At 36.3% G+C, this 22,927-nt stretch overlaps 1 protein-coding gene across 3 annotated transcripts in view; it reads left to right on the top strand.

Annotated features, from left to right (window-relative positions):
- The window catches only part of smap1 (small ArfGAP 1), a 148,426-nt gene that overhangs the window by 42,507 nt on the left and 82,992 nt on the right, over window positions 1-22,927 (top strand). The window contains exons 4-6 of one of the 3 annotated variants that reach the window (XM_073833837.1): window positions 737-812; window positions 11,827-11,898; window positions 16,221-16,298. In XM_073833837.1, the coding sequence (XP_073689938.1) occupies window positions 737-812; window positions 11,827-11,898; window positions 16,221-16,298 (226 nt within the window). Of the gene's footprint in view, window positions 1-736; window positions 813-11,826; window positions 11,899-16,217; window positions 16,299-22,927 lie in introns of all 3 variants that reach the window. The other 2 variants (XM_073833836.1, XM_073833838.1) reach the window with 2 other exon arrangements.

Genomic DNA, 22,927 nt, shown 5'->3' with positions numbered 1-22,927 from the left:
ATATATATATATATATATATATATATATATATATATATATATATGTGTGTATATGTGTGTATGTGTGGTCCTTCAGGTCCCACAAATTCTGTGGTTTTTCAGCATTTTTGTGTATTTGAACCATTTCCAACGATGACTATGATTTTGAGATCCATCTTTTCACTCTGAGGACAACTGAGGGACTCATATGCAACTATTACAGAAGGTTCAAAAGCTCATTCATGCTTCAGAAGGAAACACAATGCATTAAGAACCAGGGGTGTAAACTTTTGAACAGAATGTACATTTTTCTTATTTTGCCTAAATATTGTATTTTTTGCCCTTCAGAAGCTACAGAAGATACTTACATGTTTCCCAGAAGACAAAATAAGCTAAATTGACCCTGATATTCAAATCAATTCAAATTCACCCTTCGGCTCTTGCATCATGTTTCCTTCTGGTGCATCAGTGAGCATTTGAACCTTCTGTAATAGCTGCATATGAGTCCCTCAGTTGGCCTCAGGGAGAAAAAATGGATCTCAAAATCCATATATACCATCAAGACTTCTTGCCATAGAATAAGAAAGTCAAGCCATTTCATGGGTTTTAAAAAAGTAGTTGGCTGGTTAGCAATCAGCATCAAGCTTCTCAGGTTAAAGAGTGAATGTGTGCCACGCTGTTTAAATGCTGTAATGTTAAATGTGATTTGTATCAGTTGTAAGCCATCATTTTTCAATTTTCCTGAGCAGTGTTTCAGAGCTGTGGAGTTCTTCATCAGGGACAAGTACGAGCGGAAGAAGTACTATGATAAAAATGCTGTCAATGGAGCAGTTGTGAGTATCAGCATGCACTCATCCACTGTTGCTATCAAGCATTATTTGTGTGTGTGTGCGTTTGTGGCACAGCGATATTTCCCAGGTTTGGAATCACAGTATCTATAAATCTTCAGTGAAGTTACATCACCTTCAAACTGGTGTGTACGAAGTCTGTGCCAGTGCAGTTATATATCCTTTCTATCGATATTTTGTGTATGAATTCCTAACACATCCTATATTTTAAGTAGTGTAAAGTTAAACACTGCCGTTCACAAGTAAAGGAACACTAAGATGTTTAATTTAGTTTATGCTCATCAAGGCTGTGTATATTTGATCATGAATACAGAAAATACAGTAATATTGTGAAATATTATTGCAATATCTAATATTTGTTTCCTATTTTAATATACTTTAAAATACAATGTATATCTGTGACACAGCACTGAATTTTCAGCATTATAACTCTTCAGTGTCACACGATTCTTCAGAAATCATTCTAATACGATGATTAATTATTATTAATGTTGAAAACTGCTTAATATTTTTTTTGAAACCTGTGATACTTTTTTCTTTGATTCTTTGATGAATAAAATGTTAAGAAAGAACAGGATTTATTTAAAATAGAAATCTTTATCCATTTACCACATCCTTGATAAATAAAAGTATTATTTTCTTAAAAGACTAAAACATTACTAACCCCAAACTTTTAAATAGTAGTATATATTGTAACACACAAATGCAATTTTGAATAAACGCTGTTCTTTTTAACTTTTTATTAATCAAAGAATGCTGAAAAAAGTATCACAGGTCCCAAAAAATATTAAGCAGCACAACTGTTTCCAACATTGATAATAAATCAGCGTATTAGAATGATTTCTGAAGGATCATGTAACACTGAAGACTGGAGTAATGATGCTGAAATTCAGCCTTGCTTCACAGAAATAAATTATATTTTAAAGTATAATAAAATATAAAATTGTTGTTTTAAATTGCAATAATATTTTACAATATTACTGTTTTTTTTTTCTTAAGAAACTTAAAAAAAAAAAAAACAATCTTACTGATCCCAAGCTTTTGAACAGCAGCTATTTGATTATTTTATCTATTCTTGTGTGAATTCATATCACTTCCTACAGTTTAATGACTGAAGAAGCAGGTAATCTAAATAAGCAAATGTTCTCAAAGTGTCTTTTCTCTGAGACATTGTATTGGACTGAAGTAAAGCAATCTGAGTGAACAAGATTGTAACTGATCTTGCAGATTTGGCTGCAGATCATGCGTTTAGCAAAGTTGCAGTTTTGATTTTGTGCAGCATTGCAGCATATTGAATCATAACGTTTCATGAGGTGGTTGGAAATACCCAGCTCTAGTGTTTACTCTAGTTTACTGTCTATTTCATGTGTGGAAGGCCTGATTTTGTGACCAGTTGTTCTGATCATTGATGCCTCAAATTCACATTACCTAGCCTGGTAGGTTGCAGCTGTGCTTTTTGAGTTGGAAATTGATTGACAGGAGCCAGCAGCCAATTATAGCACACTTACTTATGTTAAATGACCTACTCTTTGACTTACTTTAATGTTTGTGTTTACTAAATCTTTACGAACGTCACAAGGAATAGTAATTGACCATCCTTAGCGTGCCGTGCAGGTCTTAGCCTCATGATAATGCTTGAGGAGCTTAAGCAATCTAAACAAACAGCCTCCTTTTGGCCTTTTCTGATTGCTTTGGATCAGGAGAGACTGAAACATGGTTGCAGTGTAAAAGGTTTTCGATCAAACTCTGCGAGGCTGCCCTGTCCAATTACATTTCTCTCGCTACTTAAGCCTACCCAAGCAGAGCTCTGCCTTTTCCTGACAGGCCTGCCTGAGCTGGCCAATTAAAGCCTCTGCTTGCAGAAACAGACAGCCAATCAGAATTCAGCAGAGGTCAATGCAATGGTGGTCTGAGGAGTCACAAACCAGACAAATATACAAGCACCATAAGTCTGTCTCAGAGAAAGGGTAAGAAAAGAGGAAAACAACAGTTCATTTAATTAAAATGCAATACTAAAATGCAAAATAGTGGCGTTTTATATGCCACACTGTAACATTGAGGCACTGCCTGAAGAAAGACTATGATTCCAGGTCGTCTTCATCCACAGACTCTGCCAACGGCTTTTATATGCAAATAAATTATTAAAAACAACTCGTTATCAGTTTAAGGCGTTTTGCTTAGTGTGTGGAGGGGGTCTGGATGAGAGAGAGCGATAGTGTGTGAAGAAAAGAAAGGAATGAGAGTTTAGTGAGAACAGTGTAAAGTGAGGGACTGCTACTTGTGATGAATACAGAAGCAGATAATCATTTAAACAGACTTCTTTATGGCTCTGTGAATGTAATGTATTCATGTTTTAAAAGGTAATTCTTAGCTGGTTTCACAACTTATGCTATTTAAAAATCAAGCTGAAATAAAACTGTATATAAAATGTATCAAAAAGCTTATCCAAAATATGACATGAACTATAGTACTATAATATATGTGTAAATATTTACTACCAGTCAAAAGCTTTTGAACAGTAAGATTTTTAATGTTTTTTTAAAGAAGTTTTTTAAAACTATTTAAATAACTGTTTTCTATTTGAATATCTTTTGAAATGTAATTTATTCCTGTGATTTCAAAGATGAATTTTTTTCAGGTTTCTTTGGTGAATAGAAAGTTCAGAAGAACAGCATTTATCTCAAATAAAATCTTTTGTAACATAAATGTCTTTATCATCGCTTTTGATCAATTTAAAGCATCCTTGCTAAATAAAAGTTTTAATTTCTGTAATTTATTTCCCATGAAAAAAATATACTGACTCCAAGCTTTTGAATGGTCTAGTGTATGTTACAAAAGCTTTGTATTTCAGATAAATGCTGATCTTTGGATCTTTCTATTCATCAAAGAGTCCTAATAAAAAAAAATGTACTCAACTAAATGATATTAATAATAATAATAATAAATGTTTCTTGAACAGCAAATCTGCATATTAGAATGATTTCTAAAGGATACTGAAGACTGGAGTTATGATGCTAAAAATGTAGCTTTGATCATAGGAATAAATAGCATTTTAAAATGTATTCAAATAGTAAACAGTTTTTTTACATAGAATATTATAAATAGAAAACTAGAAAAATATTTAAACACATTCTTCTTTAAAAACATTAAAAACCTTACTGTTCAAAAACTTTTGACTGGTAGTGTTTTTTTTTTTTCCTCCCTTCATCTGTGACCCTATTATAACAGACCTGTGATATGTTTTTAGGTCCTGACCCACCACTTGATAGCCACTGTTTTAAACTAACTACATACATTAAATCAATTGTAACTCTTCTTTTAGTGTTTGCAGATTATGTACGTCAACTTGATTTTACCTCCTGTGCCTGTCATCTGTGTTTGTCCTTGTTTAAATACAAAAATGGTTTTCGCATAGGAATGCAGTTATCCTTGTCCTAGAGTGGAGATCAACTTATGTTAACACGCGTACCTATATAAAGTTCATTAGCATCCTGGTTTAACAGAACAAGTTCCTGCTTTGACGAGAGGGTGTAACTGAAGCCATTCTGAGTTGTGCATGTTATTTATCTTTCACCATTTAATCTGCTGACTGGAAGGTAAACAGTGGAGCAAAACTAACAAAGCTTACAATTCTGTCATTACTCACCATTACTCAATGGGTTTTTTACTTTTGTGAAATACAATAGAAGATATTAACAGCTGTCGTGCTGTTTTCTTCCACATCATTTACTTTAAGCCTTTAATATTAGAAGTTATGTTAAGCTAGTTAATTTATCATGTACACCACTTTTCAAAAGTTTGGGCTCTGTAATATTTTAAAACAAAATTTATTCCTGTGATGGCAGAGCTGAATGTTCAGCAGTCATTACTTCAGTCTTTAGTGTCACATGATCCTTCAGAAGTCATTCTACTATGATATAATATATTCTCATTTTTACGAAATGATATACAGTGCCTTGTGAAAAGTATTCATTCCTCTTATTTTTTTTCACATTTAACTGCTTTAAATGACTTTTTTCCCCAAATTAAATTACACTCCATACACCATAATGGCAAAGCAAAAAAAACAGGTTTTTAACATATTTGCTAATTTATTAAGAATAAAAAAAATAAATGATTCCATTGCATAAGTATTGATACCCTTATCTGGGACAGTTGAAATTGATGTCAGGATTCATATTGCTTGTAGATGTTACTACACTTCGAGTGAAATTAACCTGTGGCAAATTTAATTGAATGGGCATGAGTTGGAAAGGCACACACATCTTAAAAGGTCTAACAGCTGAAAATGCACATCAAAGCAAAAACCAAGCCTTGAGGTAAAAAAAAAAAACTGCCTGTAGGGCTCAGAGACAAGATTGCATCAAGCCACACATCTGGGGAAGAGTTCAGAAAAAAATGCTGCATTGAAGGTTCACAGAAGTATGTAGTCTTCATTACCCTTAATGGAAGACGTTTGAAACAACCAGGACTCTTTGTAGAGCTGGCCTCATGGCCAAATTGAGCAATTGATGGAGAAAGGCTTTGGTTAGACTGGTGACCAAGAACCTGATGGGCACTCTATTTGAGCTCCACGATCATATGTGAAGGAAGGAGAAATCTACAGAAGGATAAACATCACAGTAACACTCCACCAATCCAGTCTTTATGGTGGTATGACCAATCTTTTCCTCAGTGAGGACACATGAAAACACATTTGGAATTTGCAAAAAAGCACCTAAAGGACCCTCAGACTGTGAGAAACAGGATTCTTTGGTCTGGTGAACCTCAATTCCAAGCATCATGTTTGGAAGGAAACCAGACACTGCTCATCATCTGCTGAGTACCATCCCAAAAGTAAAGTGTGCTGGTAGCAGCTTCATGCTAAGGGGCTGTTGTTCAGCGGCAGGGACTAAAGGACTCATCAGAGTAGAAGAAAAGCTCAATGCACCAGAAATTTGAGGTAGGGTTGGGTCGATAGACGATGCCATCGTCCATCGCCGATGGCCGATAGACATCACGATGCTGAGCCGGCATCGCGATCCTCCGCCCCGCGGAGGATCTACATAAACCCGCGCTTGCTCTGTCTCGTTTGCACGCACTCACTGTCACAATCTAATGCACTTGTTAATGCCGGATCTTTAAAAACAAATACCGGAACGCAAAAATCCAAAATCTGACATTTTCCAGAACAGGATCCGGCTGAAATTAAGCACTGGTGGAAATGGTAGGCTACAATTAATTAATTCGTTATGAATTAATTACTTAACAACAACCATCCCTCACCCCCATCCCCCCGCAGACGATGCCATCGTCCATCGCGGTGTTTCACATTAGACATCGTACGATGCCAAATTGGTCGACATCGACCAACCCTAATTTGAGGTAGCCTTAATGAAAACCCAGTCCAGAGCATTCAGAACCTCAGATTGGGCAGAAGGTTCACCTTCCAACAGGACAGTGACCCTAAGCACACAGGAAGAGTGGCTAAAAGACAACTCTGTGAATGTTCTTGAGTGGCCCAGCCTCAGCCTGGGCTTGAACCAAATCAAACATTTCTGGAGAAACCTGAAAATATGCGTCTGCCACCACCAAACCTGACAGAGCTTGAAGAGAGGTGAAGAGGTGAGGCGAAGAATGGCAGATAATTGCCAAATGCAGATGTGCAAAGCTTGTTGCATCATACCCCAAAAAAAGAAGGGGTATGAATACTTTCGCAAGGCACTGTAGATTCTTAAATTCCATGAATCTATTAGTCTGTTTGCAATTAATGAATGGAACATTGTAGCGGACCTCCCATCCAATAAATCACAATAAGCTTTGTTACTTTTGAGCGCAGTCTCATATTTCAAATTCTGTCCATTTTGTTACAATATTCAAAACAATAAATGCTGTTTTGATGCTGTCTAATGTTCAAAGTCTTCAAAAGAAGCTGAACTGATCGTCTCCTCCACTTTAATACCAGCACGAAAAAAACATAAATGAACATCCTGTAATTTGTTTCAGGATTCTTTGATGAATAGTAAGTTCAGAAGAACTTTTTTATTTTAAATAGAAATCTTTTATTACGTATTTTATAACATACATTTTACTGATCTTTTGAGTGGTAGTACATGTCTCAGCTGTGGTACTGGGTTTGGTCACTATCTGGTGACACAGCTTGCCACATTGATGCCTTTTAACTCTAATCATGTGACATTGACATTGACTCTAAGTCTAAAATGGAGGCATCTGATGGGCAGCTGGGCCAAAAAAAAAAGAGAGAGAAAAGAAATCAATAGTTGCCTGCTTCCAGCCCTGGTGGAGAGAAATGCAATATTGCAGCCTTTTCTTGCTTCAATTACTAAAACAAGCTCAAGAGAGTCTAACGGACCCTCCCTCTGCTTCCTAGTCCTTGTCTTCCTGTCGCGTGGCAGTAATGAAAGTTCTGTGTGTTCTTCTGTGGCAGTAGATGGGGAATAAATGTGTCTTATTGAAAGCCTTATCGCCAGTCAGCGTGCTGAAGTCATGTTCCCTCCCTGCTGATTCGCACCATTTAAATGATTGTGTGTGTGAAGCCAACAGCGAAGCGGAACCTCAGAAAATAAATGTCCCAGGATATTAAGCGTCCTGCACTTCCTTGTCTTGTTTTGATGTTTTCAAAACATGCCTTTTCCCATTTCCAATGGTTTTTTTTTTGCATGTTTTTTTCATTATTTTGATCAAAGTGTTTCCGAACCATGGAAAATGTGCAAAATGAAGGATCTCTGCGGACCGTTTTTAATATCAAGAACGGAATATATAAAAGACGAAGGGAATGTGAACATCACAGGCTCAGCTTTGCTATGGTAAATGTAACTTGATTTTTTTTTTTTTTTTAGAAAACTGTCGGTTTCTCTACGCCACAGAACTGTCTGCATGAGTGTGAATGAGATATCGGAGTGTAACTAATTATAGCTTCAGCTTTCCACAGCCAGCGATTGGCCAATTCTCATACTTCTCACTTTCTCTTTTCACACTGCAGTCATCTAAGCCTCATTCAGCCCCAAGTGACCTGGCCCGCTTGGCCGTTTGCACTGCATTATGGGGCATTTAGCTGTCCGCTCCTTCTATTACTTCTCGGCTAGAAAGCCGGAGACCTTTGGACCTCATGCTGATGCTGTTACTTCTTTGAGAGGATGGGAGACTTCACGCCTTTGGCTGCATTAAGATGGAGATCGGTTCTCTCTTCACACTCCGGGCTGATTGCTGTCTCTGCTTATTGACCGCCTCTCTTCATCTCCTCCTGCTTGCCGTTCTGGACTTATTTCCCCAGACGGGCATGGTGGTATTAAAGGGATTGGGGGGAAAGAGAAGGAGTATTGTGTGGTATTATTTAATGGCTCTCTAATGAATATGGGCCCATGCTGCTGTGGAGCATAGTGCTGATGCTAACCCAATAAAAGCAGATTATGAGGGGGATCCATCAGCGGGTAATGAACCAGTCCAGACAGTTCTGTGCTAACTCGGGCTATAATGGACCTACTTGTTCTGCTTGGGCTCTGTGGAGGCATGCTGCTGACAGCACTACTTCCATACTGGGACAGAAGGAAAGTCATCTGTCTTCTTGTCCCTTCCTCTTCCTGAAAACTCCCTCGCCACCGTCACCTGCTTCAAAAGGAATATTCCAGGTTTAATACAAGTTAAGCTCAGCCGACAGCATTTGTGGCTTGTTGAATACCGGAGAAATTAAAAAATTGAGGTTACTGTTGAGGTGCCTATAGGATGTTAATGTGGGCCAATTAGGGCTTTGAGTTTGATAAACATTCGATATAATGTTTATGCACCAAAAGTGGAACGAAACAGAGCAACTCATTTGAACCTTGCCACACAGACCACTAAACACCACTGTGAGATCAAGTGTGAAGCACTTGAAGTCAGTGAAATACACAAATGATGAAACGTGCAGACAAACAGGAGAAACATTGTGCGTAATACAGTCAGAAGGCATTTCAATCTACAAATCACCATCATTTACCATGGATTTACTGTAGTAACACTAAATGTACAGTGGTATTGTGGCGTAAATGTGATTTTTTTTAAATCGAATTGCGACTTAAGTAGCATGGGTATATTTGTAGCAATATCCAAAAATACATTGTATGGGTCAAAATGATCGATTTTTCTTTTATGCCAAAAATCATCAGGATATTAAGTAAAGATCATGTTCCATCAAGATATTCTGTAAATTTCCTATTGTAAATATATCAAAACTTTTTGATTGGTAATATGCACTGATAAGAACTTCATTTGGATTTTCTCAATATTTGGATTTTTCTGCACCCTCAGATTTCAGATTTTCAAATAGTTGTATCTCGGCCAAATATTGTCCTATCCTAGCAAAAACCACACATCAATAAAAAGCTTATTTATTCAGCTTTCAGATGATGTATAAATCTGTTAAATTTGTTTCAGGATTCTTTGATGAATAGTAAGTGCAGAAGAACTTTTTATTTAAAATAGACATTTTTTATTACGTATTTTATAACATTTTACTGATCTTTTGAGTGGTAGTACATGTCTCAGCTGTGGTACTGGGTTTGCTCACTTTCTGGTGACACAGCTTGCCACATTTTAAATTAATTTTAAAAAATGACTGGTTTTGTGGTCCAGGGTCACATATTATTAATGTAGACATGTAATAAATATATTAAAGAAGTAATGGAATATAATTATAAGCATATATATGAATATGATAATGAACTTGAGTTTACATCTGCATCCTAACTCTAGCTACCGTCAAATGTGCATTACTAAGGGACAAACAATGTAATTTTATTAATTTTGCTAAAACTAACATGCTAAAACAAACAAAAAAAAATTCTATGAAGATATTTATTTTATTAAGGACAAATGACTGGAAAAGTGTAAAGAATTCAAAAAGACTGCCATTTAATTTTCAACTATTTCTCATAAAAATACGAAATAAAAAGACGAACAAAGGTCTTATGAGTTTGGAACAACATGAGGGAGAGTAATTAATAACAGAATTTTTATTTTTGGATGAACTTTAGCTTGTATTCAACCTTGTATATTCCCTTTACTCGCTCACCCATGCTGCTTTTTTGCTCTTTTCCTTTATATCTTCCACTTCCTCTCTATCTGTTTTTATTTTCTCTCACTCTGTCTGGTAGGGATTGTGCTGTCACTTTGGTGATGATGCAGAAATGGAGTAAGAACCTTGGCCCTGACACATCCATGCCCTCCTTTCCTCTCTTTCATGCCCTAAGAGAAAGAAGCTTTGTGGTACTCTGTGAAGGGGCAGAGCAGTGTATCTGCCCTAGAGCCAGCTAATGAAAAGGGCACAGTGAAGGGAAAGGAAAAAGGAAGAAGAGAACAAAAAGAAAGTGAGGGTCAGGGTTATGATATAACAGGTGCTCTTCAATTACACTTTTTTATATCTCTTATAAATTGAATTCACATTTTTCAGTTTAAAGAGTGTTGAAATTACTGGAGTAGTTTTACTTTACATTTACAGTTTTTAATAAGTAGCTCAGACCTGTACAGCTACGTATTTGTTCCTAAGTGCACATGTCTGTCTCTGCAGTGTTCATTTGTTTATACACATACAGTACATGTTCACAAGACGGAAAGATATTCACGCTGAGAGCACATATGGAGTTTTTTTCCTCAACCAATACAGTGTTTTGTTATTTCACACAACATTAATCATTGGAACTTTGTGCATAATTAGAAAGGAACTGTATTTTCAGGCTTTTTCCTCAGCTTTCTGTCTTCAGGATTGCACACTGAAGCTGCTGTTGCAATCGATATAACACTAAAGTGGACTCAAAACATGACTTAATTATGAGTCAAAAGGCATCACTTGTTAGCTTGCAGTTTTACACACCTTGTTGAACATCAGCTGCTTGCCTTTTTGTTCTTTTTGCTTTGATAAATGAAAAGCGGCAATATGGGATTTTGAATGTGTTTCATTTCCCTATTCAAATCACAACAGCTTTTCAAAACAAAAAGGATTTTTTTTTTCATCACAGTTGTGCAGTCCTTTATGCAAGCAGTAATTGAACCACTTCAGGTGTTTTGTCATAATCATAAACGATGCCCTTTTCCCCTTAGATAATACAATTGTTAATGAAATTGAAAATAGAAATCCATATTATTGAACTTGGCTTTTGCTATTGAGCTTTTATATACACGTGTATGTAAACATGAGCAAGGTTTTTAAACCTCAACATCTGATTGATGCACTTATTTGCAGTGTCTACACTTGTGAGCTAATACTATTGATTTCAGGCATTCTTGGCCATGCAGATTGACAAACTCTGACTACATATTCGGCAGATGGTCTCGCTTCTTACGTCTTCTGGAACATCTGGAGAAGTCTAGGCTATTTTTACCCACCAAATGTGTCCTTGGTGATGGATGCGACTGCTGATAGTGCAACTAAACCTAGATACATGTGTCCTCTTCCTAATTTGCAACCAATTTTTGTCTTGTTAAAATATCTAAGCATCCTTAAAACAGGATATATTCACTTGAGAAGTAAAACTGCTATTAAATTTATATCTTGAATAAAGTTCTTACCCCTCTGGCAAAGAAATGTTTTGCTTTTTATGCATAAATCATACTGAAGTTTACATGAGAAAATAATGCCAGTGGGCTGACAAAAATAAACTTAATTCTCAGGATGTATTTGCTGAAAACAAGTCTTAATATCTTAAGCAATTTTGCTTCACTAGTGAATTAGTTTAAACGACGTTTAAATATTTTTCACTGAAAAACCAGCAGAAGTACTGATTACTCAAGTTGTGTTTTTGCAGTGTTCAGATGTGTGTGAATATATCAGTATATAAATTTTCTTTTCCCAGTTTCCCACAGGCTGAATAATTATTCACTGTACAATGATCGCTGCAGCCTATTAATTCTGATTTCTCTTCTTCCGCTCTTTTTTTGCTCCACATCCCCTCTTTATCTCTCTCTCATTCTATTTCAATTGCTCTCTTTTACCCTTTCGCCCTTTCTCTCTCCTCTGCCCCTGCAGAAGTCCTCTGATGCTGCTTTGCCCTCAGTATCATCTCCTTCTTCGCAAGCAGCTGAGAAAAGCAAACTGGAGGTACTGTAGCGCTTCTCTATGCTGTGCTCATCTGTGCGGTTCACTGATCTGGGTGCTGTGCTTGTGCTGTGGATTCTCTAGGCTGCATCCCAATTTGCATACTTTACATCCTAAATAGTATGCTAGTTTCGAATTATTGCATTTCAAGTGGTATTATGTTAATAATATGCCAAACATGCCCACATTGTGTAGTATTGCTAGTGGGCATCCATAAAAATTGAATGTGAAATAATATTTTTAAAGGGACAGTTCACCCAAAAATGAAAATTCTGTCATTAATTACTGACACTTATGTCGTTCCAAACCCATAAGACCTTTGTTCATCTTCTGAACACAAATTGATGTTTTTAATGAAATCCGAAAGCTTTCTGATCCTGCATAAACAGCAATTGTCAAGTGTACTTCTACTATTTAACTTTAAGCAGGAAGAAAACAAACCAAAAATATTGATTTTGTACTAAAACCTATTAGCAACTTAAAATAAATAAATAAAAAGGTTAACCCCTTTAATATGTCAGCAAGATGGAATTTAATGAGGTGATAGTTTATTACAGTACTGTCTTATTACATACACCAAATGCACTTTCACATCACAAAGTAGTATGCGAATTGGGACAGACCTCTGTGTGCTGTTAATCAATCACTGAATCAGTGTTCTGTGATATAATGTGTTATGCAATCCCTGCACCAGCACAAATGTCCATGCGGCTGAAGCCAAGTGCTAGAAAAGATTTTATCTGGTCAAGTTGGATAAAATAAAATATGTGACCCTGGACCACAAAACCAGTCTTAAAGGATTAGTTCACTTCCAGAACAAAAATGTACTGATAATTTACTCACCCCCTTGTCATCCAAGATGTTCATGTCTTTCTTTCTTCAGTCGTAAAGAAATTATGTTTTTTAAGGAAAACATTTCAGGATTTCTCTCGCCCCAAGTTTGAACGTCAAAAATGCAGCTTCAAAGGACTGTTGACGATCCCAGCTGAGGAAGAAGGGTGTTATCTAGCGAAACGATCAGTTATTTTCTAAACAAATTGACAATTGATATACTTTTTAACCTCAAATGCTTGTCTTGTCTCATCTGTGCGATGCACATGCGTAGTCTTTGTGGTCAATACAGTTAGGATATGTCGAAAAACTCCCATCTCGTTTTCTTCCCCAACTTCAAAATCGCCCTAAATCGCTGCAGAAGTACCGATCCAGTGTTTGCAAAGTGAACATACAAAGGAGATCAAATGCCCTTTAAAAAAAAGTAAAACAGCGTTGTAGGACGATTTTGAAGTTGAAGACGAAAATGAATTGGGAGTTTTTTCGACATACCCTAACTGTATTGACCCAGATCACACAGACTACGCATGCGCATTGCAGAGATGAGCCAAGACGAGCATTTGAGGTTAAAAAGTATATAAATTGTCAATTTGTGTAGAAAATCAAGTCGTTTCGCATTGTCGTTTCTAGATAACACCATTTTTCCTCAGCTGGGATCGTTTAGAGCCTTTTGAAGCTGCATTTAAACTGCAATTTGCATTTTGCGCCGAGTCTGAAGCAATCAATCACAGAACACGAGAGAGGCTGTGCTTTTATTATTTTCATTTAGCATATTATTAATAAAATTAAACAATTATAGGATAATATTTAAATTAATGTTAAGATATCTCGGGGCCAGAGGTTGCGTTAGACTTTAACATTGCCGGTCATTTTGACGGACAGGGTCGTAAAAATTCTGTCACAATCCATTGTTACCCGTCATTTAAATTTTCATATTTTAATTTTAATACCACATTTAATTGCATTTATGTTTGTTCACATTTTCAGGGCGATAAAGTTTTATATTAAAGGAATTTATTTTGAAGAGAACAGATAAACAGATGAGACTGCTTAACTTTTCATGTTCAACACCACATCCTGTCTCAAGTCTCAAATTTCAAATTATGTCGATTTCATTAGGAAATTCAAGCAATAAATACCGTTTTGGCGCTCTTTAATGTGGCGTGATAGATCGTTGTAGCTTCTGTGTAGTCGCCTGTACAGTTTCGTTTTTGTTCTGGATTCAGTGCTCTGGAGCGCACTCGCCACCAACTTGACAGGAGTGGGAATTACAGCTACAAATTACAATAGTACGGTGGCCGAGAGAGGCCAACGCGCTGCAAACTTAAGAAAACACATGCAAACAGAAAAAACGACAACAAATTAAGAAAACATCTTCATCAGTTTGACAACACAGGTGCTACAAATCCTCGCAACGCAAACACAAATACGGAAACGCGCTGCAAATTCTCACAACACGACCAAACTCAGAAACGCGCTCTGAACACACGAAGGCGCTGCAAACTAACAAACGTGCTGCATATAGCTCGGACCACAACGGAAATGTTTCAGGGGGACCTCAAAAAGTGACGAACTCATCTGGAACCTGATTATTTATATCACTATATTACCTCATTATTTATATCACTATCACCTTTAAGTGATACTATACTATCACTAAAAGGTGATAGTTCACCGATAACACCTCTGCTCTGACCAACAGCCACTGAACAAATAATCAGGTCCCAGATGAGTTCGTCACTTTTTGGGGTCCCCCTGAAACATTTCCGTTGTGGACCGAGCTATATGCAGCGCGTTCGTGTGTTTGCAGAGCGTTCCTGTGTTCGCAGCGCGTTTCTGAGTTTGGTTGTGTTGTGAGAATTTGCTGCGCGTTTCCGTATTTGTGTTTGCATTGCGCCTGTGTTGTCAAACTGATGAAGATGTTTTCTTAATTTGTTGTCGTTTTTTCTGTTTGCATGTGTTTTCTTAAGTTTGCAGCGCATTGGCCTCTCTCGGCCACCGTACAATAGACCATCCTCAGTGTAATCTGTCAAAGTGACGGACGGCCTTCTGATTTTTCTGTCATTTGTAAAAAAAAAAAAAATTCGTCAATGATGGACAATTTTCGGTTAACCCCCCTGGAGGATCACTGAGGCCCCCTTGTGGGTCGTGACCCCCGGTTGGGAACCGCTGAAGTAAAGATCATGTTCCATGAAGATATTTTATAAATTTACTACTGTAAATATATCTAAATTTAATTTTTGTTTAGTGATATGCATTGCCAAGAACTTCAGTTGGACAACTTTAAAGGCGATTTTCTCAGTATTTAAATTTTTTTTGCACCCTCAGTTTTTCAAATATTTGTATCTCGGGTAAACATTGTCCCCAACAAACAATACAGCAGTGGAAAGCTTATTTAGCTTTCAGATGATGTATACATATAAATTTTGTGGTCCAGGGTCATATATATGCGTTTTAATATCCTGCTGTAAAATGAAGTGTGCAAAGTGGATGTAATTGCACCAGTCGAGACTGTCTGACTATTGACAGTTGTTGCTACAGATTGTTAAACAGCCTGTAAGAACATTAATTTAAAGCAAACAAAGGGCAAAAAAAGAACCAATAGAAGTCACACTGACTGGTTCACATTCATTGTTGAGAAGTGCTGCGGTTGTATTTGAGAGTACGTGTGGAGTCTGTTGCTTCTGTGCTGTGGAAAGGAATCAATAGCACAGCTCTGTCAGCATGCAGAGGGGAAATAGAATAATCAATGTGCCCATAAAGAGCTCCAAACGGCCAATCCGCACCTCTCCTCCAGGCCTGTTCTCCATTTGTTCCGTCTGCTGGTAATCATAGTGCCAGTCAGACACACCACCACCACTGCAGAAAACCCACTCTGATCCCTCGCTCCCACACCTGAACCCGCCTCTTGCTCAGCGGTTTTGCAGTAGCAATTGATTCGCGTTGAGAGAAAAGGAAGGTTGATGGCTCGATATCAAGGCCGGGCCTTTATGATGCTCTTGTTTGGCTTTGCCATAGTAAATGGTGCACTTTGATAAAAGCCTTGTATATGGTTGTCGTTTCAACCGCAGACGTATTATGTATTATGAGTATGAGTATGTATTATGATTTATTGCTTTGCCCATGTCCTAGATCTTTACTCTTAAGCTAAAACACAAATGTATCATAGAAAATGTTATCGAAAACAATACATTTTGAGATGAGTTGATATTTACACTAAGATAATATTAATGTCAAAATGACCTCAGTTCTTCTTCCACAGTGTAACCATAGTTGAAGAAACCTATATGTAGTGTGCATTTTAAGCTGTGGGATCCATATTTAAGCTGTCAAAGTACAGGCCTCAAGCAAAACTGTAAGCCTTGTGCCCTAAAGACACCTCAAACCTTTTTTTCCTTATACAATTTCTTCTGTGTGCATGGGTTTGTGTGTCTGCGTGTGCACTCTTAAATATGGCTTTTTGTAATTTTTTTTTCCTCATTCTGACACAGAAGGAGAGAGAGAAGAAAAAGGAGGAGAAGAAGAGGGAAAAGGACACAGATAAAGGGATCAAGCCAGCAGTTTTCGAGAAGGTAATCAACCTCATTACTGACCAAATAGACTGGAACCATTACCCTTTTTAATGAGAGCTGTGTTTATGAATCAATTTAAGATGCTCTGTTTGGAAAGCAGGTGCTTGACGATGGACCATGAGGGAAATGCTTTGCTAACGTTTTTGCTGTGTTGTTTTTCTTGATTTCTTCTTACGTTTTAAAAAAATCTCATTGATTCTCAAAGATATTTGAGAATCACACAAACCAGACAGTGTTCAGTGACCATGATAATTGTCACAGTCCCGTCTCTCTTGTGAAATCCAACACCCAGAGCACTGAAGTTTAATTTGTCTCGCATATTCATACGTCTCTTTGCAAAAAAATTAGAATTTCTAAGTTTGTTTAAAAACCTTATGGGAAATTGTGTATTGATTGTGATGAGAATGTCAGAAAGTTCAAAGAAGGTGATACAGACACGTTTCTGGTACTGGTACTTGATTCTGTGCTGAAATCACGTTGATACATTACTATTATTATTGCTGTATAATTCATATTTCAAATGCTTTTTGTGCATTTTCGTTGTGGCTAGAATGGTGAATGACAGATTTTAACAGTAAGTATATACTTGTATTTATATATTTTTTTGTTTTATTCAAAGTTTGGGGTCGACCAGGTAAGTTTTATTATTTTATTTTATTTTATTTTATTTTATTTTTTTTATTTTTTTTTTATTCAAAGTTTAGGGTCGACCCGGTAAATTTTATTTTATTTTATTTTATTTTATTTTATTTTATTTTATTTTATTTTTTTAACTCAAGTTTAGGGGTCGACAAAATTAGTTGCATGATATTTTATATTTTATTCAAAGTTTAGGGTCAACCAGATTAGTTGCATTTTATATTATTTTATTGTATTTATTTATTTTATTTATTTTAATTCTTTTATTTTATTCAAAGTTTAGAGTTGACCAGATTAGTTGCATTTTATATTATTTTATTGTATTTATTTATTTTATTTATTTTAATTCTTTTATTTTATTCAAAGTTTAGGGTCAACCAGATTAGTTGCATTTTATATTATTTTATTGTATTTATTTATTTTATTTATTTTAATTCTTTTATTTTATTCAAAATTTAGGGTCAACCAGATTAGTTGTATTTTATATTATTTTATTGTATTTATTTATTTTATTTATTTTAATTCTTTTATTTTATTCAAAGTTTAGGGTCGACCAGATTAGTTGCATTTTATTTTATTTATGTATTTCTTATTTTTTTCAAAGTTTAGGGTCGACCGAATTAGTTGCATGTTATTTTATTTTGTTCTATTTTATTATATATATTTTTTATATTATTCAAAGTTTAGGGTTGACCAGGTTAATTGCATTATATTTTTTTTGTTTGTTTTTTATATACTTATTTTTTTTAAACTATATGTAGATTTGGAGATTTGACTTTTTTTTTCTTACTGAATAACACATTTTTTTCAGAATAACAATCAAAACGTGTATTAGATTAACACCATGCAGTAACAAAGTTTGAATTATTTCAACTGCAATCTATTCTGGTGCATATACAATGACTTTATTGAACATGTATTGAATCATACTCTGCATGGAAACAGCCACACTGCTGTTCATTTTACCGACAAACCCCCCGAGAATCTGATCTCTAGTGCTTTGAGCGTTATCGAGCGGGTTTCTTCCGCACCAATGGACACGTAGGGTAACAGATATTGCAGGCTTGACTTCATCTCTCTGTACTGCAGAGATGTTGAGCAAACAAGCAAACACTTAGATGTGCTGAAATAGCCACAGCAGCAATAATTTAAATTTTGCGTCTAGTCGACATTGCACATTCACAACTCTGCAGCACAAGAAAAAAAAAAAACCCTGAACAGGCATCTTACATTTGTACTTGTGTAACGATCCGCTCACTTCAGGCACCTTGCTTTCCTTCGGGCTACACTTCATAACCACATGCAGACACACACACCTTCCCCTCCCCTGAAGCACAGTTTGGGGTCATCTGGGATCGCAACGCAGAAAACAAACGCAGAGAGAAAAGGCATTCGAAATTGCTGTGTATTGTGTGTGAGAGAAAAGAGAGTGTGTGAGGCATTTGGGAATGTGTATTATTGTCATCTAGCTGTCAGAGAGTACAATGGAGGCTTTTGATTGACAGGTGAGAAGACGAGGATGGGTGGCCCTGAGTGAGAGTGGAGAAAGAGTCACAGAGAGAGCAGAGTGCTGTGCTTTTTCTCCAGTGGTGTCTCACGTTTTCTGTTATTCTCCTACTCCCTGCATAGCTTTTCTTGCTCTGTTGTCCCGCACAAGTGGTTCTCAGCTTTGCTTCAAGATTTTACTTTGGACATATAAAATAGGAAAATGCTAAACTATTTGATTGGTTGCCTGAATGATTGGTTAACTGGTTGTCTTAAATATGCTGGTTTTAGGTTCAACAACGTTTTTTACAGTTTTAAATTTGACATGCCACTTTAAAAATGCAATGCTCATGATAGGATGCTCCAAATGAAATGACCAAATGTTATATCAGAGGTGCTTTAAAGAGATAGTTAACCCAAAGATGAAAATTCTGTCATTAATTACTCACCCTCATGTCGTTCCAAACCTGTAAGATCTTCGTTCATCTTCAAAACACAAATTTTTGATGAAAGAGCTTGCTGACCCTGCATAGACAGCAATGCAACTACAATGTTCAAGGCCCAGAAAGATAGTAAGGACACTGTCAAAATAGACTGTGTGGTTCAACTGTAATTTTATGAAGCTACGAGAATACTTTTTGTGCACAAAGAAAAAACAAACTTTATTCAACAATTTCTTCTCTTCAATGTCAGTATTCGACGTACATTCACAAGAGGGCACAGAAGAGAAGAAATAGTTTGTTTGTTTTTGCACACAAAAAGTTAACTCGTAGCTTTATAAAATGGTTGAACCACTGATGTCACATGGACTGTTTTAACAATGTTCTTACTACCTTTCTCGGCCTTGAATGTGTCAGTTGCATTGCTGTCTATGCAGGGTCAGAAAACTCTTGGATTTCATCAAAAATATCTCAATTTGTGTTCCAAAGATGAACAAAGGTCTTACAGAATTTTAATTTTTTGGTGAACTATCCCTTTAAGGGAAGAACTTTTCCAAGAGGGTGTGAAGTATGGCTAGAGTTCAGCAGTTTGGTTCCATATGTATCCCATTCATTTTCTCCATAAAGGGATTGAAGTAATGATCATTTTATAAACCTTTGAAAACTGGGTTGAAAACAGCCCAACTTGGGTTATTTGGCAACCCAGCGCTGGGTAAATATTGGACAGAAAATGCTGGGTTATTTTGACTCAGCTGGTAGGGTTAAATGCTTATACCCAACATGCTGGGTTATTTTATTGAACTCAACTTTTGTTTAAGAATGATGATATTGCTGACTTAAAGCAATAATTAAAAGATGAACATTTATTAGTAAGCAAGGATACCCATGGACAAAAATATAAGACAAATAGAATTTATTTGGATGAATACAGTATAGTTTACAAAATTACGTACATTTTAACAAGCATTTTAGAAATAAAAAACGGAACATTAAAAAGTAGCATTTTAATTGAAATTTTCAACTGTTCTCTGTAATCACTTTCTTTTCACCAAAATAGTGCTGATTCTCATGCCGATGTGTCAGAGAAATCTAAACAGGTAATGCGCTTGCGAACCTCAGACCTCCACCTTGCATTTCACTCGTAGCTGAAAGATGCTGTGACTGACTCCATAACCTGCCCATAAAAAAGAAACATTACTGAGATTTGAGAACTTTTAACATCAAATTAAATTTAATTCGGTATTACAATGAATAAAATCAATTTTTGTGCAAGGCAAAAAGCGTTTTTTATCATGCGAAAGGACCGACATCTGACTGACATCTTGTCCTTGTATGTTGCGTTGCGTAAAATAATATAATTGACAGCACAGTAAAGACTTTAGAAATGAAATAAAATGTATACAAACCTAACCAAATCGACAGCGCTGTGAACCACTCTTTCTTGTAACGTTAGAGGAAGTAAAAAGCACAAACTCTGACTGTTTTTGAGGAAAACATTTCAGGATTTCTCTCCATATAATGGACTTCTATGGTGCCCCCAAATTTGAACTTCCAAAATGCAGTTTAAATGCAGCTTCAAAGGGCTCTAAACGATTACAGCCGAGGAAAGAAGGGTCTTATCTAGCAAAATGATTGGTTATTTTCTCAAAACATTTACAATTTATATAATTTTAATCTCTACACAGAGTACACACAGAGCTAGACCAGACAAGCATTTAAGGTTAAAAAGTATATAAATTATGTCTTTTAGAAAATAACCGATCATTTTGTTAGATAAGACCCTTCCTTTCCTTCCATTTTGGAAGTTGGCGCCATAGAAGTCCATTATATGGAGAGAAATCCTAAAATGTTTTCCTCAAAAAATATAATTTCCTTACGACTGAAGAAAGAAAGACATGAACATCTTGGATGACAAGGCGGTGAGTACATTATCTGTATATTTTTGTTCTGAAAGTGAACTACTCCTTTAAAGACAGGCCCAAACCAGCGGTTGGGTTAAAAAAAAAAAAAACTACCCTATTAAATGATCCATCAGGCTGAACCCAGCATTTGGGTTAAAATAAAATAACCCATTTTTAGTGTATTTTCACTGAAATGGAATTCTTGTGCTGGTGTGTCGGCGAAATCTAAGCAGGAGACAGGCTCAACTCAGCGGTTGGGTAAAAAAAACAACAACAACCGCAGCATTAAAAATGACACAGCAGCATAGGTACAGGAAACTAGCCAGCACCTGGGTAAAAACTATTCAAAATAACCCCAAAAACCCTCAAAAATTACCTAACAAGCTGAACTGAGCATTTGGGTTAAAAAAAATAACCCAGCATTTTATAGAGTGCAGCAAAACTATCCAGCACCTGGGTAGAAGTATATTAAAAACAACCCCAATAAATGACCCAGCAGGCTGAACCCAGCATTTTTAGAGGTTATTAATTGATGCTTTTGTTAAAGGCATCAGTCTGCATTATTTCAACTATTTTTTTAATTGTTTAACAGTAGTATTCCTGATTAAAAAAAAAATCTTTAAATCAGTAGTTTTTGTCTATTGTCATTTATTCATGTAATTTGCAGTCCTTAATGGGTTCTTATGGCAGCACTGTTACACTATTGATTTTATAAAATGGCAGCAGCAGTAGTATTACCAATTTAAGAACTTATTTAATATATTATTAATAATAATCAGAATGAACAGTTCTTCCAACAAGTAACATTATAAGTTTATTACATTTAACTGCAGGCTGTTTTATTGTTTGGCAAGAAACTCATTGCAACTCTGTCTGCACAGTAAAACAGATTGTGCTCCCAGGTGTGTTCATCACCTATTTACAGTCTTTTTGAATGTGGCATATCCAATCTGATCTAGAAACCGAAATATGAGTTTCATAAGAGTTTCATCATTTGTAAATGCAATAAGCAGAAGTGTGTTGTTCCCACCAGTCTAACACACAGAACACACATTTGGCAGTGTATTGTATTATTATTAGCCATAATACAATGACAGATAATTTGTACCAATATGCTGCAGTGTTTGATTGGATACACAGCCTTTGCAATCATCTATGGATATGGCAAGCATTTCTCTTCCTTTTAAAAAATGGTTTATTTTGCAATCCTTGCAGTGTAGTTGCGTTTTGTTCTTTTACCTTTGACATCTTCACTGCTTTCAGAACAAACCGCAACTCGTTTTTCCTCACAACCCAATAGTCCACTGTCCTATGCTCTTGCCATTTCTATCTCAACGATGTGTGGTTATACACTATGTAGTTTGAAGTGTGGGTCACAGTGGAGAAGATTGAAAAATGCAGTGGCCTTTGGAAGTCCAGCTGCAATCTCTCAGTTTTCCGCTCCACTGAGTCAAGAATATTCACGGTCTTTGTAACTCCAGGAAGACGACTAAGCGTTAAGGGAGACTGAGTTAGCACTGCACGGGCACCTTCTGTTTTACAGCAGTCTCGCACCGTTCCCGGAGAGACTGGGATGAGATGAAGGGAAAAGAGTGAAAAATGAAGGAATGGAGGGACAGATCCTGACAGGGTAGTTCAGCACCTTTATGCCTTTGGGGCTGGTGCCTGTGGCCATCTGTGACATCTCCCCACACACTCAAAACCAGTGCACTGATGTAGAACAAACTACATTCGGTTGGCTGTAGTGGATGGTCCATCTGTCTGCTGTAACAAACCAATATGAACATTTCTGTTTTGAAATCAAGGCACCAGAGGCTCATGCTGCATCAATACCAAATCGATACCTTTCTAACTCCCCAAATCTCCCCAGCATAATAAGATGTCTGTGTTATTTATTTTATTTGTCATTGTTTTAAAGCCAAAATAAGTTACTAACAAATTATACGTTAATTACTCTCAAGTAATATATGACTATTGTTATATTGTATACACACTGCCATACAAAGGTTTGGGATCAGTAAGATATTTAATGTTTTTTGTTGGAGTTTCTTATGCTCATCAATAGGGTTGGGAATCGAAAATCGATTCCGATTCTGGAATCGGATACTTAAGATAAAGAATCGGATACTTGTTATAATATTAAAATTTCGATTCCTCGTTTCGA

The sequence above is a fragment of the Garra rufa genome, chromosome 2 (assembly GCF_049309525.1).
Source record: "Garra rufa chromosome 2, GarRuf1.0, whole genome shotgun sequence".
In the NCBI taxonomy this organism is placed as follows: Eukaryota; Metazoa; Chordata; class Actinopteri; order Cypriniformes; family Cyprinidae; genus Garra; species Garra rufa.
This window is presented reverse-complemented; position numbering and strand designations above follow the sequence as displayed.